The sequence below is a fragment of the Leucoraja erinacea genome, chromosome 11 (genome assembly GCF_028641065.1).
Source record: "Leucoraja erinacea ecotype New England chromosome 11, Leri_hhj_1, whole genome shotgun sequence".
Taxonomy (NCBI): domain Eukaryota; kingdom Metazoa; phylum Chordata; class Chondrichthyes; order Rajiformes; family Rajidae; genus Leucoraja; species Leucoraja erinaceus.
Window position 1 is genome coordinate 56,135,677 of NC_073387.1, and position 22,783 is coordinate 56,158,459.

Here is a 22,783-nt window from a genome sequence, read left to right on the forward strand (position 1 = left end):
ATCCCTCACATTAATACTATCCTACACACACTAGGGTCAGTTCACATTTTTACCGAAGCCAATTAACCTAGATACCTGCACGTCTTTGGAGTGTGGGAGGAAACCGGAGCACCCGGAGAAAACCCGCGCAGGTCACGGGGAGAACGTACAAACTCCGTACAGACAGCACCCGTAGTCAGGATCGAACCCGGGTCTCTGGCGCTGTGAGGCAGCAACTCTACCGCTGCGCCACCGTGCCAGCCTGAGGTCTTTACTGTAAGATCCTCGTATCATATACTACGATGAAAGTGTATCATTAATTTCATTATCATTAATAGATTGGAGCAGCTGTGCTTGTATACTCTGGAGTTTAGAAGGATGAGAGGGAATCTCATTGAAACACAAAAGATTATTAAGGGTTTGGACACGCTAGAAGCAGGAAACATGTTCCCGATGTTGGAGGAGTCCAGAACCAGGGGCCACAGTTTAAGAATAAGGGGTAAGCCATTTACAACGGAGATGAAGAAACACTTTTTCACCCAGAGAGTTGTGAGTCTGTGGAATTCTCTGCCTCAGAAGGCGGTGGAGGCTGGTTCTCTGGATGCTTTCAAGAGAGAGTTAGATAGAGCTCTTAGAGATAGCAGAGTTAATGGGATATGAGGAGAAGGCAGGAACGGGGTACTGATTGCGGATGTTCAGCCATGATCACATTGAATGGCGGTGCTGGCTCGAAGGGCCGAACGGCCTACTCCTGCACCTATAGTCTATTGAAACTATTTTTTAGACCTGATCATTGTAAATCCCTTTCGCTGATGGCAATTCGAATTGAAGTTGTGTCAGTTTTAACTAATGAAGATATTATTTAAAATTTTCAATTACAATGGAGTCATTAAGGATTGCTTGCAATTTGAGATGAAGCAATGCTGATTAAGTCAGACAATGCAGAGTGGCCACTCTAAATGCCAATTGTAATTGATGCTGCATCAGAATGAATGCAAGGTAGACAAAATTGCTGGAGAAACTCAGCGGGTGCGGCAGCCCCTATGGAGCGAAGGAAATAGGCAACGTTTCGTCCCGAAACGTTGCCTATTTCCTTCGCTCCATAGATGCTGCCGCACCCGCTGAGTTTCTCCAGCAATTTTGTCAACCTTCGATTTTCCAGCATCTGCAGTTCCTTCTCGAACTTCAGAATGAATGCAGGATGGTCAGATCGTGTCAGTTTGGTAATGCTCTACCCAACTCGAGTATTAAATGCAGGACTGCCAGATTGATTGAATAAACCCTATGCAAGACAGATATTGCCTTTTCTATAAGATTTTACCTGGCTTACATCCATGCTGGAATCGCAGCTCAGCGGGCGTATCGCTGTCAAGTCATTCGATCCGAGCAGCGTGGAGATAATTCCATTTTGGTCGACCTTCCTGATCATCGTGGCATCCACAAAGTACATGAGTCCATTCTTGTCCACGGCAATCCCTTGGGCAGAGAGCACAAACAGTTAAGGGCCTGTCCTATTTGGCCGTCATTTGCGCGACATCCCAAAAAACTGGTTGGCGCGTCGTGATGCGTGCATGGCGCGCGCTGAGGCGTGGTGGTGAATGCAGCGACGCGGGGTAACGCGCGGCGCCCAGGGATTTTGGGATGCTCAAATTCCTCGCTCGCCACCTGCGTGACGTATCCCCTGCGCACGCTGACGTACTGACGGTGTACGTGTAGCGGGTAGTGGCGCATGGTTACGCACGGTGACGCACGGACGTTGCCTATACTAATTTATTATGCGTCAACGTCCGTAACCATGCGCCGTCGGCGCGCCATTCGCGCGTCATTTGAGCGCCGCGCCACGTGACCACCCGGGTACAAAGCGCGCGCAGTTTTGAAAATTTCGCACTGGGAAAATCCTTGCCGCGGAGATCGGACTAAAGTACGAACGACTTCGCAAACGGCTCCCAAAAGAAGCAGCGCCCTCAAGAGCACTTGCCGCACGACTGTCGTACTGGAAGACGATTTTCGCGCAACTGCCGGGCGTCAGTAAACCGGTCTGTCGCGTAAATGGTGCGCAAATGACGCCCAAGTGGGACAGGCCCTTTAGCGTCGGGGAGCCACACAGCGCGGAAACAGGCCATCCGGCCCAACTTGTCAAAGTCAACAAAGACACCCCTTTTACGGCAGTCATATTTGCCCAGACCCTTCTCTGAGTATCTTTTAAATATCGTTATAGTACCTGCCTCAACGACTTACTCCACTTACTTTAATTACCCCGTGGTATGATAATTGATTTCTCTAACTTCAGGTAACTCTTGCAACCCCTCTCTCTCTGTCCCTCCCCCCCACTCGACTCCTCTTGCTAATTTCACCGTTTGTATTCCTTCGTTATCCCCAGCCAACAATGGACCATTGTGGGCTCCACATTTCCCGAGTCATCGGTGCAGACTCTGCTTTGTCCTGCACCTTCTCATACATCTAGTCTCCCTCTCCCCTGACTCCCGGCCTGAGGAAGGGTCTCGGCCCAAAAAGTCACCTATTCCCTTTTCTCCAGAGACGCTACCTGACCCGCTGATTGGCTCCAGCGTTTTCTGGGCCTCGATTTAAGAATAAGTGGTAAGCCATTTAGAACGGAGACGAGGAAACACTTTCTCACACAGAGAGCGGTGAGTCTGTGGAATTCTCTGCCTCAGAGGGCGGTGGAGGCGGGTTCTCTGGATGCTTTCAAGAGGGAGCTAGATAGAGCTCTTAAAGATAGCGGAGTCAGGGGATATGGGGAGAAGGCAGGAACGGGGTACAGATTGGGGATGATCAGCCATGATCACGTTGAATGGCGGTGCTGGCTTGAGTGGGCCGACTGGCCTACTCCTGCACCTATTGTCTATATATCTCACTCTCTGTTGAAAACATCCAGCGAATTGGCCTCCGCTGCCTTCTGTGGCAGAGCATTCCCCAGGTGGCAGTGGAGGCCAATCTTAGTCAAGGGTGATAGAAGGCTGGTCTGATGTGTGAAGTTTCATAGTGGCTCTGCAGATGGTAAAATCTGGAGGCAGATGTTGATGGGTTGTAGGGGGAACGCAGTGGGAATTCGCTCTCGATGTTGACCATTTTTCATCTTGGGTTCTTTCACTGCTGTCGGAAGGACAAATGAAAAAAATCGCTCAGATTCCCAGCCATGACCTCTCTCACCTTGACCAGCGAGAGAAAAAAAAAACCCTCCTCGCACACAATTGGAACCATTACAGCCACTCATACTGACAGATGTCGGAGAAACGATGATGAATATTCCAACAGATTCTGTGCGAGACTAATTAAAGTTTGGCCGAGAGTGTTTTAATTAGCTCAATATATTTCAAAATCCCACAGTGAACGCAAAAGATGGTGCTCAACCTGACACTAATATATGGTCAAATATATGGCCCGTTTTTTGTTTAGTTTCCCACTTAATCCCTGCCTTGAGAAATGAGTGACTTCTCAGCTTTTTAATTTCACACATCAGCTATCCTTCTGGGTGCAAGGTGTGTGGAAAAAAACAGCTCAGAGATCTTGCAGATAACAACCCAGGTGCTGGAAATAACCATTTATCCATATTTAGTTTGCATTCTGTGTGATCATTATTAAGTTAGATAAATATTGTGGTCTCAGGGTGAGGGTATGATTTCTGTCGTGTGTTTAGGCGTGACACAGTGGCATTCTTATACACATCTCTTTGTCCCCCCCTCCCCCCTCCCATTCCTTCTTACTCCCTTCCCTTTAAAAATACTCTGCTTTAAAAGCACCCGTTGACTTGGCCTCCACCGCTGCCCGTGGCAATGAATCCACGCTGATGGGCAGATGGTGGACAAGGGGCAGAGATTAAGGCAGAAAGGTTTACGATCTAAATCCCGACCATGCCAGCAGTCGGCAGTGTTTGGAGTGGGCCCGGCACGGTGGCGGGGTGGTAGAGTTGCTGCCTCCTAGCGCCAGAGGTCCCCGGTTCGATCCCGACCTTGGGACCAGTCTGTGTGGAGTTGCGTAACTGCGTGGGTTTCCTCCAGGTGCGTCCCAACGGTGTGTGGGGTTGCAGGTTAAATGCCCTCTGTCACGGGCACACTGTGATTTGCCCCTCGTGTGTAGGGAGTGGACGAGAAAGTGTGAGAACAGAGAAATAGCGTGAAAGTGTGATCGATGGTCGGGCGGCACGGACTTGGCGGGCCGAAGGGCCTGTTTCCATGCTGTGTCTCTAAACTAAACTAAACTAAACCGAGTGCATGCATTAATTACATTAAGTTAAAACATTAAATCGGATAAGGGTGAGTTTCTAACATTGCCTAAGGATATTAATAAGAGGTTTGCCCAATTTAATCATAATTTATATACATCTAAAATAAATACAGATGTAAGTTTAAAAATTGTGTGCATAAAGTGGCCTGTCCCACTTAGGTGATTTTTTAGGCGACTGTCGGTGACTGTGACAATGGAATTCACCGGAGTCAGCACCAGCGCCAACCTACGTTAACCTGGCGACAACTACGACAACGCCTACGTCAGGAGAAGTCACGCTTCGCTCATTGGCGTCAAACCCACTGTCGCCGACTGTCCCCAAAAATGTCGCAACGTGTTGAAAATCCAGCGGCGACCAGAAAGACACTACGACTCTTCGGGCGACTGAGGAGACGACTCACGACCGTACAGGCGACACCCCCGCGGCCTAGTCGCCTGTAGTCGCCTAAAGAATCGCCCATAAGTATACAAGAAGTGTTTGATGAATCCCTCCAAAAGGAGTCAAGTGTTCTGGCTTGTTTTATTGTAGTGTCAATATTATTTTTTAATAATTGAATACATTTTTTTGATTTAAAAAAAAAAAAAAAAAAAAAAGAGTCCAAGTGTAATATTTGGCACATACTCCTGCTAGTGATGCTCACATCACACAACAAACAATAAAGTATTTCAGAAAGTGCGTTGGGAAGTGGATGATACTATGAGTGGAGGGGGGGGAGGGGGAAGGAAGTATTGTGTTCAGTTCTGGGCACCGTGTTATAGGAAAGATGTTGTCAAGCTGAGAAGATTTGCGAGGATGTTGCCAGGACTCGAGGGTCTGAGCTACAGGGAGAGGTTGAGTAGGCTGGGACTCTAATCCTTGGAGCGCAGGAGGATGAGGGGGTGATTGTTATAGAGGTGGCCCCATAGCAGAACCGTCCACGTCGCGGGGCTAGAGACTGGACTACATGGTAAATGGTAGGGAATTGAAGAATGTAGGTGAACAGAGGGAGCTGGGAATAACTGTGCACAGTTCCCTGAAAGTGGAATCTCATGTAGATAGGGTGGTAAAGAAAGCTTTTGGTGTGCTGGCCTTTATAAATCAGAGCATTGAGTATAGAAGTTGGGATGTAATGTTAAAATTGTACAAAACAAGGCATGCAGGGTGATTCGGGAGCCCAATTCAATATGATCATGGCTGATCATCCAACTCAGTGTACAATTTTGGTCATACCCCCTATCCCCTTAGCATTAGGAAGGATGTCAACAAAATGGAGAGGAGAGAGAGTACAGAGGAGATTTACTAGAATGTTGCCTGGGTTTCAGCAACTAACAGAGAAAGGTTGAGCAAGTTAGGGCTTTATTCTCTGGAGCGCAGAAGGTTAAGGGGGGACTTGATAGAGGTTTTTAAAATGATGAGAGGGATAGACAGAGTTGACGTGGAAAAGCTTTTCCCACTGAGAGTAGGGAAGATTCAAACAAGGGGACATGACTTGAGAATTAAGGGACTGAAGTTTAGGGGTAACATGAGAGGGGAACTTCTTTACTCAGAGAGTGGTAGCTGTGTGGAATGAGCTTCCAGTGAAGGTGGTGGAGGCAGGTTCGTTTTTATCATTTAAAAATAAATTGGATAGTTATATGGATGGGAAGGGAATGGAGGGTTATGGTCTGAGCGCAGGTATATGGGACTAGGGGAGATTATGTGTTCAGGCACGGACTAGAAGGGTCGAGATGGCCTGTTTCCGTGCTGTAATTGTTATATGGTTATATGGTTATATATGGTTATATCCCGAGCTAATTCTGCGACCACCATCATCTATTGCGACAAGTGATCATCGGGAGCTTGCGACCTTTTCGGGACGGACGATGATAGCGAGGTCAACATTTGAAACATGGACGATGGACACGAAAGAAGATTATAGAGGTGTCTAAAATCATGAGAGGAATAGATCGGGTAGATGCACAGAGTCTCTTGCCCAGAGTAGGGGAATCGACGACCAGAGGACATGGGTTCAAGGTGAAGGGGAAAAGATTTAATAGGAATCTGAGGGGTAACTTTTCCACACAGAGGGTGGTGGGTGTATGGAACGAGCTGCCAGAGGAGGTAGTTGTTGCTGGGACTAGCCCAACGTTTAAGAAACAGTTAGACGGGTACATGGATAGGACAGGCTTGGAGGGATATGGACCAAGCGCAGAGCAGGTGGGACCAGTGTAGCTGGGACATGTTGGCCGGTGGGACATGTTGGCCAGTATGGCCAAGTTGGGCTGAAGGGCCTGTGTCAGTCTATAACTTTTTGTAGCTGGGACATGTTGGCAGGTATGGGCAAGTTGGGCTGAATGGCCTGTGTCAGTCTATGACTCTTTGTAGCTGGGACATGTTGGCCAGTGTGGGCAAGTTGGGCTGAAGGGCCTGTGTCAGTCTATGACTCTTTGAAGGACAGTACCTCTGGGGCTCATCAGCGTTGCATCCACTGCCTTCCCTCCGTCACCACACCTGGCTTCATCAAACGGCAAGCACTGCTCTCCAGTCCCGGCCACCACCTCAGCGTTGGACGCAAGGTCCCGCGCCCCATCCAGAGACTTGACCCGGATGATCTGCCGGCTGTTTGTGTCCGACACGTACAAAGCCCCCGTGACAGGGTCCACTGCCATGAAGTACTTATGGGCAGGGTTGTTGCTTGGAAAGGAAAAGGAAAAGGAAAGCACTCATTACGTTGAGATTCACCTGCTGGACATTTCCAACTCCAAAGCTCAAAGGCAACTCTGGCCGAAACAACCATATTTATTTTTAAAGAACACGTACAGGATAGATTCTGTCTTTTAAACTCTCGGCAAAAAGCTTGAATCAACGTATAGGCAGTTGTAGAACGCACGGCAATATCTGAAATTCGGCATGAATATTTTGGGGTGGAACGGTGGCGCAGCGGTAGAGTTGCTGCCTCACAGCGCCAGAGACCCGGGTTCGATCCCGACTACGGGTGCTGTCTGTATGGAGTTTGCACGTTCTCCCTGTGACCGCGTGGATTTTCTCCGGGTGCTCCGGTTTCCTCCCACACTCCAAAGGCGTGCGGGTTTGTAGGTTAATTCTATCAATTGTCCCTCGCGTGTGTCCGATAGAACTAATGTACGGGGCGATCATGGGTCAGTGTAGACTCGGTGGGCTGAAGGTAGCCTCAAGCGCCAGAGACCCGGGTTCGATCCCGACTACGGGTGCTGTTAGAATGGTGTTTGCACTATAAACACCCACACACACACACAAACCAACTCCGGGTGCTCCGGTTTCCAAACACACACTCCAAACCGTGCGGGTTTGCAGGTTAATTCTATCACATTGTAAACAGGCGTGTGTCCACAGAACACATGTACTCATACAAACACACACACAGTGTGGACTCGGTGGGCTGAAGGGCCTGTTGTGTGTGTAGTTCCTAGTGTGTGTAGGTTAGAACTGGTGTACGGGTCTATAAACACACACACACACACAACACACACACACACACACACACACACACACACACACACACACACACACACACACACACACACACACACACACACACACACACACACACACACACACATACAACACACACACACACACACACACACACACACAAACACACACACACACACACACATACAAACACACACACACACACACACACACACACACACACACACACACACACACACACACACAAACACACACACACACACACACACACTCTCTCTGCCTCAGAGGGCGGTGGAGGCCGGTTCTCTGGATGCTTTCAAGAGAGATCTAGATAGGGCTCTTAAAGATCGTGTAGTCAGGGGATATGGGGAGAAGGCAGGAACGGGGCACTGATTGGGGATGATCAGCCATGATCACATTGAATGGCGGTGCTGGCTGGAAGGGCCGAATGGCCTTCTCCTGCACCTATTGTCTATTGTCTAATCCAGGAGCGTTCTGGTAAACCACTTTAGACTTTAGAGATACAGGGTGGAAACAGACCCATCAGCCCACCGGGTCCGCGCCGACCAGCGATCACCCCGTACACAGGCACTGTCCTCCACTCCAGGGACAATTTACCCGCAAACCCACACGTCTTTGGAGTGTGGGAGTGGACTGTAGCACCCGGAGAAAACCCACGAAGGTCACAGGGAGAACGTGCAAACTCCGCACAGACAGCACCCATCGTCAAGACGAAACCTGGATTTCTGGCGCTGTGAGGCAGCAACTCTGCCGCTGCATGACCTGGTTCGCAGAGCAAGTACCATCAATTATTGAAACTATCCACTTGAACTGAGACATCTGAGTTCTCTCCCCACTGGTGCTGACTAACCTGCTGAGTATTTTCAGCACTTGTCTTTATTACACAATCGGGCATCTGGCTGCAGTTCCGATCGTGGTGGCCTTCTTCTGCCTGAATACTATTTTAACTGCCAGTTTGTGCAGGAATCAGATTTTTGATTTTTACTTAATGTTTAAGAAAGAACTGCAGATGCTGGAAAAATCGAAGGTAGACAAGAAAGCTGGAGAAACCAGGGGCGCTGGGGAGATGGCAGGCCTGCTGCAGTCTGTTCGTCTTTTCTTACAAAATTCTTAAGGGGTTGGACAGGCTAGATGCAGGAAGATTGTTCCCGATGTTGGGGAAGTCCAGGACAAGGGGTCACAGCTTAAGGATAAGGGGGAAATCCTTTAAAACCGAGATGAGAAGAACGTTTTTCACACAGAGAGTGGTGAATCTCTGGAACTCTCTGCCACTGAGGGTAGTTGAGGCCACAGTTCATTGGCTATATTTAAGAGGGAGTTAGATGTGGCCCTTGTGGCTAAGGGGATTATTTTCAAGTTCTTACCTTCTCTGGAGATGTGATTTTCGGATCACATTCTCCGGGCTCTGCGGCCTACCATCGCTGGAGCTGGTAGCCTCCTCGGACTGTCGTGAGCCCCAGTGTGGGGCGCGGACTTAACATCGGAGCAGATCCCTTGCCTGGGATTGCTCCCACCACGGACGTTAACATCAAGGGCTCGCAGGCTCGGGTGAGGCCTAGTCGGGAGCTCCAATGTTGCGGAAGGTTCGACCAGCCCCGACGTGAGGTTCGATTGCACGGAGCGGGGGAGCTGACACCTCCCCCGATGCAGGAGCTTGATCGCCTCGACGCGGAGGACCCGAACGCCACGGGCTACGGGAGTCAAGATCGTCCCGTCCACAGGGGGCTGGAGGTCCACGACTGAGGAAGAACTAAGGGAAGGACTTGAACTTTATTTCACCCCCCATCACAGTGAGGAATGTGTAGGAGTCACTGTGGTGGATGTTCATATCAAAATGTGTTTTTGAAGTGATCTGTTGATTTTCATTGTACGACTGACCTGGCCAATGAAATCCTCGTATGTTGCAAAACATACTTGGTGAATAAAGTGTGATTCTAATTCTGATTCTGAAACTCAGCAGGTGAGGCCTATTCAGCCTTGGCCTATTTCCTTCGCTCCATAGATGCTGCCTCACCCGCTGAGTTTCTCCAGCTTTTTTGTCTACCTTTGCTTTTTCAATGTCAGAGCAACATTAATAACTTTAGACGAGAGGGTGGAGGGAGGAATTGTTAGGCACAAGTAGGCATTATCACAGAAGATTAACCACTATCGACTACACAATTATTGCTTTGCAACTCCCGTGGTGGAGGCCATGAGAGTGAGTGAGAGAATGGGATTGGATTCATCGCAGCACAACACATGGAAGAAATAACAGGATAAAAATATGATATAACAACATGCGCTTTTCACAACATTTGGACATTCCACCGTGCGCCATAACACTAGCGTGGTTAACCAATTCTCTGCGCTTGTTCAGTCACGTCATACAATTCTGAATGGGTGAAAGGTTTGGTAGAATTGATGGCAAAATGGGAAGAGACAGATGTCCGGCCGAACTCCTCGAGTTTGGCCCGCGATCACTCTTCCCGTTTACAAAGGAAGAAACTGTGATCGGATGTTCGTATAGAAGATCGATCCAGATGCACTTCCCAAAACACAAAACAGCCAATGGATTGTTTTTGATGCTTTGTGGGCAAAAATAAATAGCTAACTGCCATGCAGCGAAGCCTAGCCAGCGGCAATAGGGGGACAGAATCTGCTAACTCTTTTTATTTGGTGTTGGCAATCAACAAATGAAAAGCAAAACAAGGTTTGACACTGAGCTACCCAAGGTAATATTCGGACAGAGGAGCAAATGCTTGCTCAAAGAGCGACCCTTTAAGGAACTTCTTAAAGGAAGGAAGAGAGGTAGAGAGATTTAGCATAGGAGATTCAGAGGGTTAGTGTTTTAAGGGCCTGTCCCACTTGGGTGTTATTTGCATGTCACACGTCACACAGATGACGCGCCGAACAAACTCCTGGGATGCCGCGTGCGACCGTGCGTGACTGCCTGGGTCACCACGCACCATGCGCGCATCACATGCGTGTCACCACGCGCGCTTCGTGCATCGTGACACGTAAATGATGACGTGTACGTTACGCGCAAAGGACAGCCAAGTGGGACAGGCCCTTTACGCTTCAAAGTATTGTTAACTATGCTCATAGTCACGGAGACATTCAGCGTGGGAACAGGCCATTCAGCCTAACTTGCCTACTGACCAACATGCCCCATCCACACTAGTCCCACCTGCCCATTTCCCTCTAAACCTTTCCTATCTAACTACCTGCTCAAATGTCTGTTGATTATGCTTCATACTACCTCAACTCCCTCCTCTGGCAGCTGGTTCCCTACTCCTGCCATCCTCTGTGTGAAACAGGAGCCCGTCAGATTAAATCTTTCCCTTCTCACCTTAAACCTATGTCCTTCTTGTTCTTGATTCCCCTACTCTGGGTAAAAGACTGTGCATTCACCTGACCTATTCCCCTCGTGATTTTATACACCTCCATAAGTTCACCCTTCATCCACCTGAGCTCCAAGGCATAAAGTCCCAGCCTGCCCAGCCTCTACCTGTAGCTCAGCCCCCCGATTCCTGGCAACATCCTCAGAAATATTTTCTGTACCTCGACAACATATTCTCCAGTTTAACAACATCTTTCCTACAACAGGGTGGACGATTTAGCGCAGGGATGTTCAGGAGCCTGAATTAGTGGCATACAGATGTGTCAGAGGTCTGCAAGGGCTGGAGTGTACAGAATGGTGAAGAACAAGAGGAGAGACTTGTCTGAAAACCAGACTGAGAATTTTTAAGTGTTGGCACAAAAGGCAATGCTGATCAATGATGTTGATCAATGCCGATCAATGATGTTGATCAATGCCGATCAATGATGTTGATCAATGCCGATCAATGCTAATCAATGATGTTGATCAATGCCGATCAATGCGGATCAATGATGTTGATCAATGCCGATCAATGCTAATCAATGATGTTGATCAATGCGATCAATGCGATCAATGGTGTTGATCAATGCTGATCAATGCGATCAATGGGATCAATGCTGATCAATGGGATCAATGCGATCAATGCTGATCAATGGGATCAATGGGATCAATGCTGATCAATGCGATCAATGCTGATCAATGCGATCAATGGGATCAATGCTGATCAATGGGATCAATGCGATCAATGCTGATCAATGGGATCAATGCTGATCAATGGGATCAATGCGATCAATGCTGATCAATGGGATCAATGGGATCAATGCTGATCAATGCTGATCAATGCTGATCAATGGGATCAATGGGATCAATGCTGATCAATGCTGATCAATGGGATCAATGGGATCAATGCTGATCAATGCTGATCAATGCTGATCAATGCGATCAATGCTGATCAATGGGATCAATGCTGATCAATGCTGATCAATGCGATCAATGCTGATCAATGGGATCAATGCTGATCAATGGGATCAATGGGAGCAATGCTGATCAATGGGATCAATGGGATCAATGCTGATCAATGCGATCAATGCTGATCAATGCGATCAATGGGATCAATGCTGATCAATGGGATCAATGCTGATCAATGCTGTTGATCACTGCTGATAAATGCTGATCAATACTGATAGTTAATGGCACAATAGGAATTGAGACGAGGTGAGGAGCAGGCACAAGAGGAGAGGGCAAGAGGCGATGGGAGAGATATTCATATTTTTTGTCACGTGGGGTGCTTCAAACAAATGGATACCATTTGCGGCTTTGTTGAGTTATTTTAAAAATGCCTCCGTTTTAAAGTTGTACAGGAAGGAACAGCAGATGCAGGTTTACACTGAAGATGGACACACAATGCTGGAGTAACTCAGCGGGTCAGGCAGCATCTCTGGAGAGAAGGAATGGGTGACGTTTAGGGTCGAGACCCTTCTTTAGTCGGAGAGTCGGGGGGGGGGGGGGGGGGGGGGGTGGGGGCTGCCTGACCCGCTGAGTTACTCCAGCATTGTGTGTCTATCTTCGGTGTAAACCTGCATCTGCAGTTCCTCCCTGCACAACTTTGAATCTGAGGTATTTTTTAAAATATCTTTGGTTTGAAAGTTCTCAGCCTGGTTTTCAAGCTTGAAGTTTCTCCCCACCTTAGAAAGGATGGCCTACCCTGAAACAGTCTATGAGTTGTTCGCATGTTCGCTCCCGGGTCTGACCTATTGACCATTCCTGGTTGTAAGCTCCCCATCGCTGGTCAGGCCAAGAGCTAGACGGCACCTTCTTCCAAATCTCTAAAACTCCATCCCTCTTTAAGAAGTTCTTTAAAAACTTTTTTTTCCTTGCCAAAGATTCCCACCAATTGTCCTAACATTTGCTTCTGTGGCTCAGTGTCAAAGTTTGCTCGATAATGCCGACATGAAGTGCCGAGTGACATTTTCTGCCTCGTTAATGGACGAAGGTAGAAGCACAAGTCGCTGTTGTTGCTGATGGGTCGATACTGTGACAAAGGCGGGAGCCTGATTGGAGGAGGCGTCAGGGGTTATAGGGAGAAGGCAGGAGAATGGTTTAGGGAAGGAACTGCAGATGCGGGTTTAAACCAAAGACAGACACAAATAGCTGGAGTAACTCAACCCGAAACCTCACCCATTCCTTCTCTCCAGAGATGCTGCTTGTCCCGCTGAGTTACTCCAGCTTTTTGTGTTTGCCTTAGGCAGGAGAATGGGGATGAGACGGAAAGATAGATCAGCCATGATTGAATGGCGGAGTGGACCTGATGGGGCCGAATGGCCTAATTCTGCTCCTAGAAATGAATGTATGAACTTAGACCAGGTGAAAGGGAGGTATGGAGACATGGAGTTTGGTGAGGGAAGGCAAGGCTTGGTTGGTGGAGAAGTGATGGATGATGCAGTAAGATTTGATGGACGTGGACTTGAAGAGACTAGCATCGGTCTACCATGAAACCCAGTAAAGCAAATTGAGTTGTCAACCATTTAGTAAAGTTGTGATTGAGGGAGCTTGAGTGGGGTAGTGTTATTTGGCTTATTTGAAGAGATACGGCAGGGGAACGCCCTTGGGCCCACTGAGTCCGCACCGACCAGCGATCACCCCACACGCCAACCTACACAATTTTACAATTTACCAAAGCCAATCAACCTACAAACCTGTACATCGCCAGAGCACCCGGCGACCATACAGACACTGGACAGAGTGCTCTCGTCGTCTGTAGGGGCGGGGGGAATTTCAAGAGCGCTCTCGTGATTTTGTCTGAATTAAAGGCGGGGCGGAACCACCAGTTGCTGGAAAATTTAATGGTGGACCTGCTCTTGGAAGGTGGAGATAAAGGATTAGATGAGATCAACAGCCAAGGAAGTGCTTTGGTGAAATGAAGGTTGGAGCTGTACTATTGAATGGTACTTTGTATTGGGAACATACATGCATGCTGTGATGGATGGGGGTTGTTTTTGGCTGTTGTACACAAGGCTCAGTCATTGCACGATTCTGAAAACGTTCTCGCAACTCAAGGCCTTTACTTTGTACACTGAGGAACAATCAAGGGTGGTTTCAAGGTTTATGGGGCTAGGTTGTGGGAGTGGGGGTGGGGCTGGGAGAAAGGGGCTAGTATTGAGGGTCGGAGAAAGGGGATATGTTGGGGGTGAGGCTGGGAGAAAGGGGATATGGAGTGGGATAAGGGGTAGCATTGGGGTGGAGGTGGGGGAAAGGGGATAGTGATATGGGTGAGGATGGGTGAAAGGGGATACGTCTGGGGTGTCAACAAAATAGAGAGAGTACAGAGGAGATTTACTAGAATGTTGCCTGGGTTTCAACAACTAAGTTACAGAGAAAGGTTGAATAAGTTAGGTCTTTATTCTCTGGAGCGCAGAAGGTTAAGGGGGGACTTGATGGAGGTCTTTAAAATGATGAGAGGGATAGACAGAGTTGATGTGGACAAGCTTTTCCCTTTGAGAATAGGGAAGATTCAAACAAGAGGACATGACTTCAGAATTAAGGGACAGAAGTTTAGGGGTAATATGAGGGGGAACTTCTTTACTCAGAGAGAGTGGTAGCGGTGTGGAATGAGCTTCCAGTGGAAGTGGTGGAGGCAGGTTCATTGGTATCATTTAAAAATAAATTGGATAGGCATATGGATGAGAAGGGAATGGAGGGTTATGGTATGAGTGCAGGCAGGTGGGACTAAGGGAAAAAAAGTTGTTCGGCACGGACTTGTAGGGCCGAGATGGCCTGTTTCCGTGCTGTAATTGTTATATGGTTATATGGGTGGTGGATGGCTGGGGGAATATAAGGGCCAGTTTATGACAATCAGTGAGGATTGGCAGGAAAGGATCGCTGGTGAATGTCAGAGTGGAGTGTGGGTGATACCACAGAGTGGCTTGGGCTGGAAAGGAAGCGGGTGACTTGGGTGGAGAGCGAGTCATCTTCGGAAGCCATCTTTGGCGGCCTTGATCGGAAATCAACCTTGGAGCGCTTCCGTGGAGAGATTCTCCATTTGTGTGATGACGCCTTGATGTCCGTTACGTCCACTATGAGGGTTAGAAGGGTGTGTATTTCATCCAAAAACTGCCAGTGTTCAATATCAAAGAGATCTATTGCATTCCTGGTCGGATTTGGAGTCTGTTATTTTTAAGGCATGCTGTGGTCTCAAAGGGGGAGAGATTTACTTGTCTTTTTTCCAACTCTAAGGCCTCAGAAGAATTGTCGGAGGTACATGTCCCTCCTCTGCTAATCGACGAGTACCCAAGGACACGAGCTTCTACAGGTAAGTTCTAACCACTGTGACAGCACTTTACTGACAGAATGACCTCGCTCTAGAGCAGAAGGAACAGTAACAGGTCAAAGAAAGTAGGCAAGATATTCTCTCTCAAGAAGACAGGTTAAAGTGTTTGTCTTACCTATGTCTAAAATCTTTATTTCTTTGTAGAAAGACAGCAAAAGAGAAAGAGGAACAGGCAAAAGATTATCTGAGACATACATTATTACATCATTCATCTATTAAATGATTGCTGAAGCTCGTAAACACTGGGAGACATGATGGGAAATGAAGGTTGCTGAAAAATCAAATTAAAGTTGATATCAGCACCGTGGCCAATATTATGTTTGTGAGCTTCATCATATTATCAAATAAATTGTTATGGTAGAATTTGTAACTGTTCTTTTAATTCTACTGGACTGTACAGATTCTACTTGTTTTTGGACATCGAACATATTCAAGCCACAAATCATATTGGTTGCATTTATCATCTGCGGGGAGGGATGTGAATAGCAGGAATGAATTGAGATGTGGATTGTAGAGATTTTTGGCGGTTTCAACATTTCAACGCGAGACATGTTTGAACAGCTAGCAAAAACAAAAAAGCCATATAAAAATAACAGCATGACAAAAAAATAAATCACCCGACATTGGTAACCATCAAAATGTTGTACAGTATTTCTTTCAGTTCTAGTAGCATCTTATTCATGATATACAACTCACCGTTTCACACCACCAGAAGCTCACGAAACGTCCCAGTACAGTGAGCCGCCAATGAAAGGTGACAATGCCCCCGTCCCACTTAGGAAACCTGAGCGGAAACCTCTTGAGACTTTGCGCCCCACCCAAGGTTTCCGTGCGGTTCCCGGAGGTTTTTGCCAGTCTCCCTACCCGCTTCCACTACCTGCAACCTCCGGCAACCGCACGGAAACCTAGGGTGGGGCGCAAAGTCTCCAGAGGTTTCCGTTCAGGTTTCCTAAGTGGGACAGGGGCATTACACTCAAAGCATATGTTTGATGGATCTTCCTTTTGTGTTTTACACACCTGCTCTCGATTTAAGCTATGAATCACAACCATATTTGCAACATTCTGGACATCAGATTAAGTATCTTTTATGGAATAAAGGTGAGATTATTGGCTTGGAGTAGAAGTGATGAGTCAACTCTTCCTCATTTTGAGGAAGGACAATGTGATTCTGCCGCCAAGGTACCATGGACCATGTGATTCCATCTGATTGAGTTGGCAAGCTGTTGCTAAGCTCCAGTGCTGAAGGTATCTGCTCCGTGTACTTGCTGTAAAGCCTGGCAGCTCCTGCCAACGTTGCCCCTTCGCCACCTGCTAAAAGCGGCATGTGCCAAGCGCCAGACAAGGATAATGCTTCACCTTTTCCTCACCTCCAGCTGGGAAGCACCTGCTCCCAATCAGCCTCCACCTGAGTGGCATGGTGGTGCCCAGAACAGCCTGGCTCAAGGTGAATTGCGGGTGTCAAATCAGTTTAGAGGCACTGCGCGGAAACTGGCCCATCGGCCCGCCGAGTCCGCGCCGACCAGCGATCCCCCCCGTATGCTAACACTGTCCTACACACACACACAGGGGACAATTTCAATTCCACCAAGCCAATCATTAACCTACAAGCCCGTACGTCTGTGGTGATTGCCGACTGTACTGTGTAGGAAGGAACTGCAGATGCTGGTTTACACCGAAGATGGACACAAAATGTTGGAGTAACTCAACGTGTCAGGCAGCATCTCTGGAGAGAAGGAGTGGGTGACGTTTGAAGAAGGGTTTCGACCCGATTCCTTCTCTCCAGAGATGCTGCCTGTCCTGCTGAGTTACTCCAGCATTTTGTGTCTGTCTGCAGACTGTACTGATTGAATTAGTTGAGACACGCAGCATCGAGACAATGTGAAGCCAGAGGATGGGATGTAGACGGAGGGGGAGGGGAGGACTAGATGAGAGTGCAGGTGGGGCGCAGGGCGAGAGGGGAAAGAATAGATGGCTGTGGGGGGGGGGGGGGGGGGGGGGGAAGGGGGTGTGGGGGGGGGGGGGGGGGGGGGGGTTGTAAGAGGTTATCTGAAATTGGAGAATTCAATGTAGGTTGAAATGTGTAAATCAGTACCACTCCTCCTGTTGGTTGTGAGGATCAATGAGTTTGGTAGATAAAGGTGAAGAGTTGAAGATCAGGCAGCAAAAACCACAAGATCTTTTGTCAATTGAGCACCACCGCTAACAATGTTGCGTGGCGGTAGAGTTGCTGCCTCGCAGCGCCAAAGACCCGGCTTCGATCCCGACTACGGGTGCTACCTGTACGGAGTTCGCATGTTTGCCCCGTGACAGCGTGGGTTTTCTCCGAGATCTTCGTTTCCACCCAGATTCCGAAGACGCACAGGGTTTGGAGGTTAATAGGCTTGGTATAAACGTAAACTGCCCCTAGTATCTAGGAGAATGTTAATGTGCGGGGATCGCTGGTCGGTGCGGACTTGATAATAATAATAATAATAATAAATTTTATTTGCGGGCGCCTTTCAAAGTCTCAAGGACACCTTACAGAAATTAACAGAAGAGAAAAAACATATAGTCGGAGTAAAATAAATAATAAGGACATCACCAATATGCAAATTAAAGACAGAAATCGCTCCAAAGACAAAAAATCAAAAAACACAATGTGAAGAGAGAGCAGCGGCAGCTAAACCGCGCCAGCGTCCACTCTCCCTTCCGACAGCCATCTTGGACACAGACTAACATATTAACACACAAAAAAAAATCATCCCCCCACAGTGGTTACCACTGTGGGGGAAGGCACAATGTCAAGTCCCCATCCCCAGTTCTCCCAAAGTCAGGCCTATTGAGGCCACCGCTATTGCCTCTACGGAAGCCCGATGTTCCTGGCCGTTCTCACCGGGTGCTGTTGCCCCGGCGTCGGGAGAGTCCTCTCAGCGGCTGGGCCACCTGGAACGGCCGCTTCCTAGCTGGGGACCGCGGCTTCCGAAGCCGACAAGGCCGCGCCTGTTTGGAGCTCCCAGGCTCCCGATGTTAGAGTCGGCGCCGCCCGCTCCGCTCCGCAGACACACAGCCCGGAGGTGTTGATCTCGGCGGTCACAGCTCACCGGAGCTCCAGCGCGTCGATCCAGCGCGGCGACCCAGGCAAGGCATCGCCCGCTCCGCTCCGCGATAGCGCTCCAGCGATGTGCCGCCACCGAAGCCGAGGTGCTGGGCAGTCCCCGCCAGGAAACGGCGCTCCACGCCCGCTGGTGGGCCACGAGGACAGGTCGAAGTGAATTAAACGGACGACTGCTAGTTAGCAACCGTTCCCCAAGATGGATAGACAGAATCTGATGGGTCGAAGGGCCTGTTTCCGCGCTGTATCTCTCAAGTAATGCATTTCGTTGTCTCTGTACTGTACACTGACAATGACAATTAAAATTGAATCTGAATCTGAAGTAAACTAATCTAAACTAACGTGCGATGACCTTGTGTCCACAATGTGGTTAAATGGACAAGGGGCTTCACTGGGAAATTGGACATGCATCAGAAATGAGAAGATATTGATACTGGTAGTAATTGGGGGGGATACAAAGAACTGCAGGTGCGGGAACCTCGCAGAGAACACAAAACGCTGGAGGAACTCAGTGGGTCAGGCAGACCTGTGGAAGATTTGGATAGGTTACGTTTCAGATCAGGACCCTTCTTGAGTAAAGGAGGGATGTTTTAAGGGAATATTTAAGGAGAAAATGATGGCAGAGAGACAGAGATTTTGTAAGGAGATTCGTAAAACAATTGAAATAACAGGAATGTGAGAGAGACAAGTGCCGGTTGGATGAAGATAGTGGCAGGGGTCGGGAAGCGGCAAGGCATTGGGAGAATTTTAAGAAAAGGAAAAGCATTTTATAATAAAGATGTTGACTGATTGGAAGCAAATAGAAAGCAGTTAACACAGATATGACGGTGTAATATTAAACTCAAAACATGCTTCTGCCTCAAATGTACCCAACTATATCTCGATTGTAATCATGTATTGTCTTTCCGCTGACTGGTTAGCAGGGAACTAAAGTTTTTCACTGTACCTCGGTGCACGTGACAATAAACTAAACTGAACTGGACTGAAAGCATATGGAGAGGTCATTAGGAATAGGAGCAGAATTAGGCCATTCGGCCCATCAAGTGTACTCCACCATTCAATCGTGGCTGATCTATCTCTCTCCCTCCTAACCCCATTCTCCTGCCTTCTCCACATAACCTCTGACACCCGTACTAATCAAGAATCTATCTATCTCTGCCTTAACAATATCCACTGATGGCCTCCACAGCCTTCTGTGGCAGAGAATTCCACAGATTCACCACCCTCTGACCAAAGACATTTCTCCTCATCTCCTCCCTAAATAGCCACCAATTAGGTCTATACCCTACAACATGCATTGTAACAGTGGATTCTTTCTGAAGGGGTTCACTGCAATCAAATGAAGCCTTTCAAGAGTATCTTGTTTATGTTTTCATTTTTCACCACCCTCTGACAAATAAATTCTCCTCACCTCCTTCCGAAAAGAACGTCCTTTAATTCTGAGGCTGTGACCTCTAGTTCTAGACTCTCTTCCTAGTGGAAACATCCTCTCCAGATCTACTCTATCCAAGCCTTTCACTCACTATTCAGTGTGTTTCAATGAGGTCCCCCCTCATTCTTCTAAACTCCAGCGAGTACAGGCCCAGTGCCGACAAACGCTCATCATAGGTTAACCCACTCATTCCTGGGATCATTCTTGAGGGTGGGGGAACTTTGAAGAACTCCTTTGATATTTTGTTTCACCAGCAATGAGTCCCATGGTTGACTGGAATGGAAGCTGAGCTGCCATCATTGAAATCTTTCATTTCAGATGAAATTCAGTTTGAAACATATAAGATTGTTAAGGGCTTGGACACGCTAGAGGCAGGAAACATGCTCCCGATGTTGGGTGAGTCCAGAACCAGGGGCCACAGTTTAAGAATAAGGTTAAGCCATTTAGAACGGAGACGAGGAAACACTTTGGTGAGTCTGTGGGAATTCTCTGCCTCAGAGGGCGGTGGAGGCAGGTTCTCTGGATACTTTCAAGAGAGAGCTAGATAGGGCTCTTAAAAATAGCGGAGTCAGGGGATATGGGGAGAAGGCAGGAACGGGGTACTGGTTGCGGATGATCTACCACGATCACATTGAATGGCGGTGCTGGCTCGAAGGGCCGAATGGCCTCTACTCCTGCACCTATTGTCTATTGTCTATTGTCAATTGAAATAATTTGGAACTGAACTGTAAATCAGTGGAAGCTATGGAAAATAGCACAACCATTTGCTATTTAAATCATTTTTATTTCCCAAGAATTGGATGGATCTCGTTATAGTTTGCGGTAAGCTGGGATGAATGACAGAGTGTGTTGGGATTTAAGGCTCTTGGGATGCAGCCAAACTGATTTCCTGCCTGCTATTTCACACATCAGCTTCCCCCTGCATTACTTTGTAGATACGGTGTTGGTTTTTAAATCAAGTTAGCTATCAGCAACGAAGCAGAAACGAGATACATCGGAAATAACCTTTCTACCCGTGAGTTTCACAGTCCTCCACTTTGTGGGCCTTTCATCTCTTGCCTTTGTCCCGACAATTTGCCTATTAAAGAACCCCCTCACCTGTGTTCACTTATTTCTCTATCCTGCCCCTCCCGCCTGCCAGCTTTCTCTCCCATTCCCCCTGCCATCAGTTTGAAGAAGGGTCCTGACCCGAAACCTATCGTCACCTATCCATGTTCTCCACCGATGCTGCCTGGCCCGCTGAGTTACTCCAGCACTCTGTGAAACGTCACCTATTCATGTTCACCACAGATGCTTCCTGGCCCGCTGAGTTATGGTGCAGCAGCATCTATGGAGCGAAGGAAATAGGCAACGTTTCAGGCCGAAACCCTTCTGGAAATAGGCAACGTTTCGGGCCGAAACCCTTCTGGAAATAGGCAACGTTTCGGGCCGAAACCCGGAAGGGTTTCGACCCGAAACGTTACCTATTTCCTTAGCTCCATAGATGCTGCCTGACCCGCTGAGTTACTCCAGCACTCTGTGAAACATCACCTATCCATGTCTCTCCACAGATGCTGCCTGACCCGCTGAGTTACTCCAGCACTTTGTGAAACGTCACCTATCCATGTTCCCCAGAGATGCTGCCTGACCCGTTGAGTTACTCCAGCACCCTGTGAAACGTCACCTATCCATGTTCTCCACAGATGCTGCCTGGCCCGCTGAGTTATGGTGCAGCAGCATCTATGGAGCGAAGGAAATAGGCAAAGGCCGAAACCCTTCTGGAAATAGGCAACGTTTCGGGCCGAAACCCTTCTGGAAATAGGCAACGTTTCGGGCCGAAACCCGGAAGGGTTTCGACCCGAAACGTTACCTATTTCCTTAGCTCCATAGATGCTGCCTGACCCGCTGAGTCACTCCAGCACTCTGTGAAACGTCACCTATCCATGTTCTCCACAGATGCTGCCTGACCCGCTGAGTTACTCCAGCACTCTGTGAAACGTCACCATATCCATGTTCTCCACAGATGCTGCCTGACCCGCTGAGTTACTCCAGCACTTTACAGAGTCTTAGAGTGATACAGTGTGGGAATAGGCCCCTTGTCCCAACTTGCCCACACCGGCCAACATAGAAACATAGCCATAGAAAATAGGTGCAGGAGTAGGCCATTCGGCCCTTCGAGCCAGCACCGACATTCCAAATGATCATGGCTGATCATCCAAAATCAGTACCCCGTTCTGGCTTTTCCCCAATATCCCTTGATTACTTTACCCCCAAATGCTAAATCTAACTCTCTCTTGAAAACATCCAGTGAATTGGCCTCCACTGCCTTCGGTGACAGAGAATTCAACAGATTCACAACTCTCTGGGTGAAAACGGTTTTTCCCCATCTCAGTCCTAAATGGCCGACCCCTTATTGCTTAAAGTGTGACCCCTGCTTCTGGACTCTCAAAACATTGGGAACATTTTTCCGGCATCTACCCTACTCTTGGAGGAGTTTTATATGTTTCCATAAGATCCCCTCTCCTCCTTCTCAAGCCCCGTCGACCCATTCTTTCATCGGACGTCAGTCATTTTTTAACCTGCTGCACTCCCTCAATAGCAATAATGTCCTTCCTCAAATTAGGAGACCAAAAACTGCACACAATACTCCAGGTGCGGTCTCACCAGGGTCCTGTACAACTGCAGTAGGAGCTCCTTGCTCCTAAACGGCACTAGTTGGGTCCATATCCCTCCAAACCTGTCCTGCCTTTCTTGAGTAGAAAAAAGTTCTAGATGTTGAGGTGTCTTATAAAATTAACAGTTTAAAGGAAAAGAAGCATGTTAATATAACATCAGTTTTTAAAGACTATTAAACTGCACCTCAATATTATACCTATGTCATGGCCATCTGACAGTGGAATGGGGCACATGGATAAGGAACC

At 48.0% G+C, this 22,783-nt stretch overlaps 1 protein-coding gene across 1 annotated transcript in view; it reads right to left on the reverse strand.

The window, feature by feature from the left end:
- Positions 1–22,783, reverse strand: part of LOC129701385 (teneurin-2-like) — a 372,354-nt gene that overhangs the window by 37,507 nt on the left and 312,064 nt on the right. Inside the window, exons 17-18 of the mRNA XM_055642523.1 lie at positions 6,645–6,877; positions 1,301–1,455 (exon numbers count right to left, since the gene is read on the reverse strand). Of these exons, the coding sequence (XP_055498498.1) occupies positions 1,301–1,455; positions 6,645–6,877 (388 nt within the window). The remainder of the gene's footprint in view (positions 1–1,300; positions 1,456–6,644; positions 6,878–22,783) is intronic.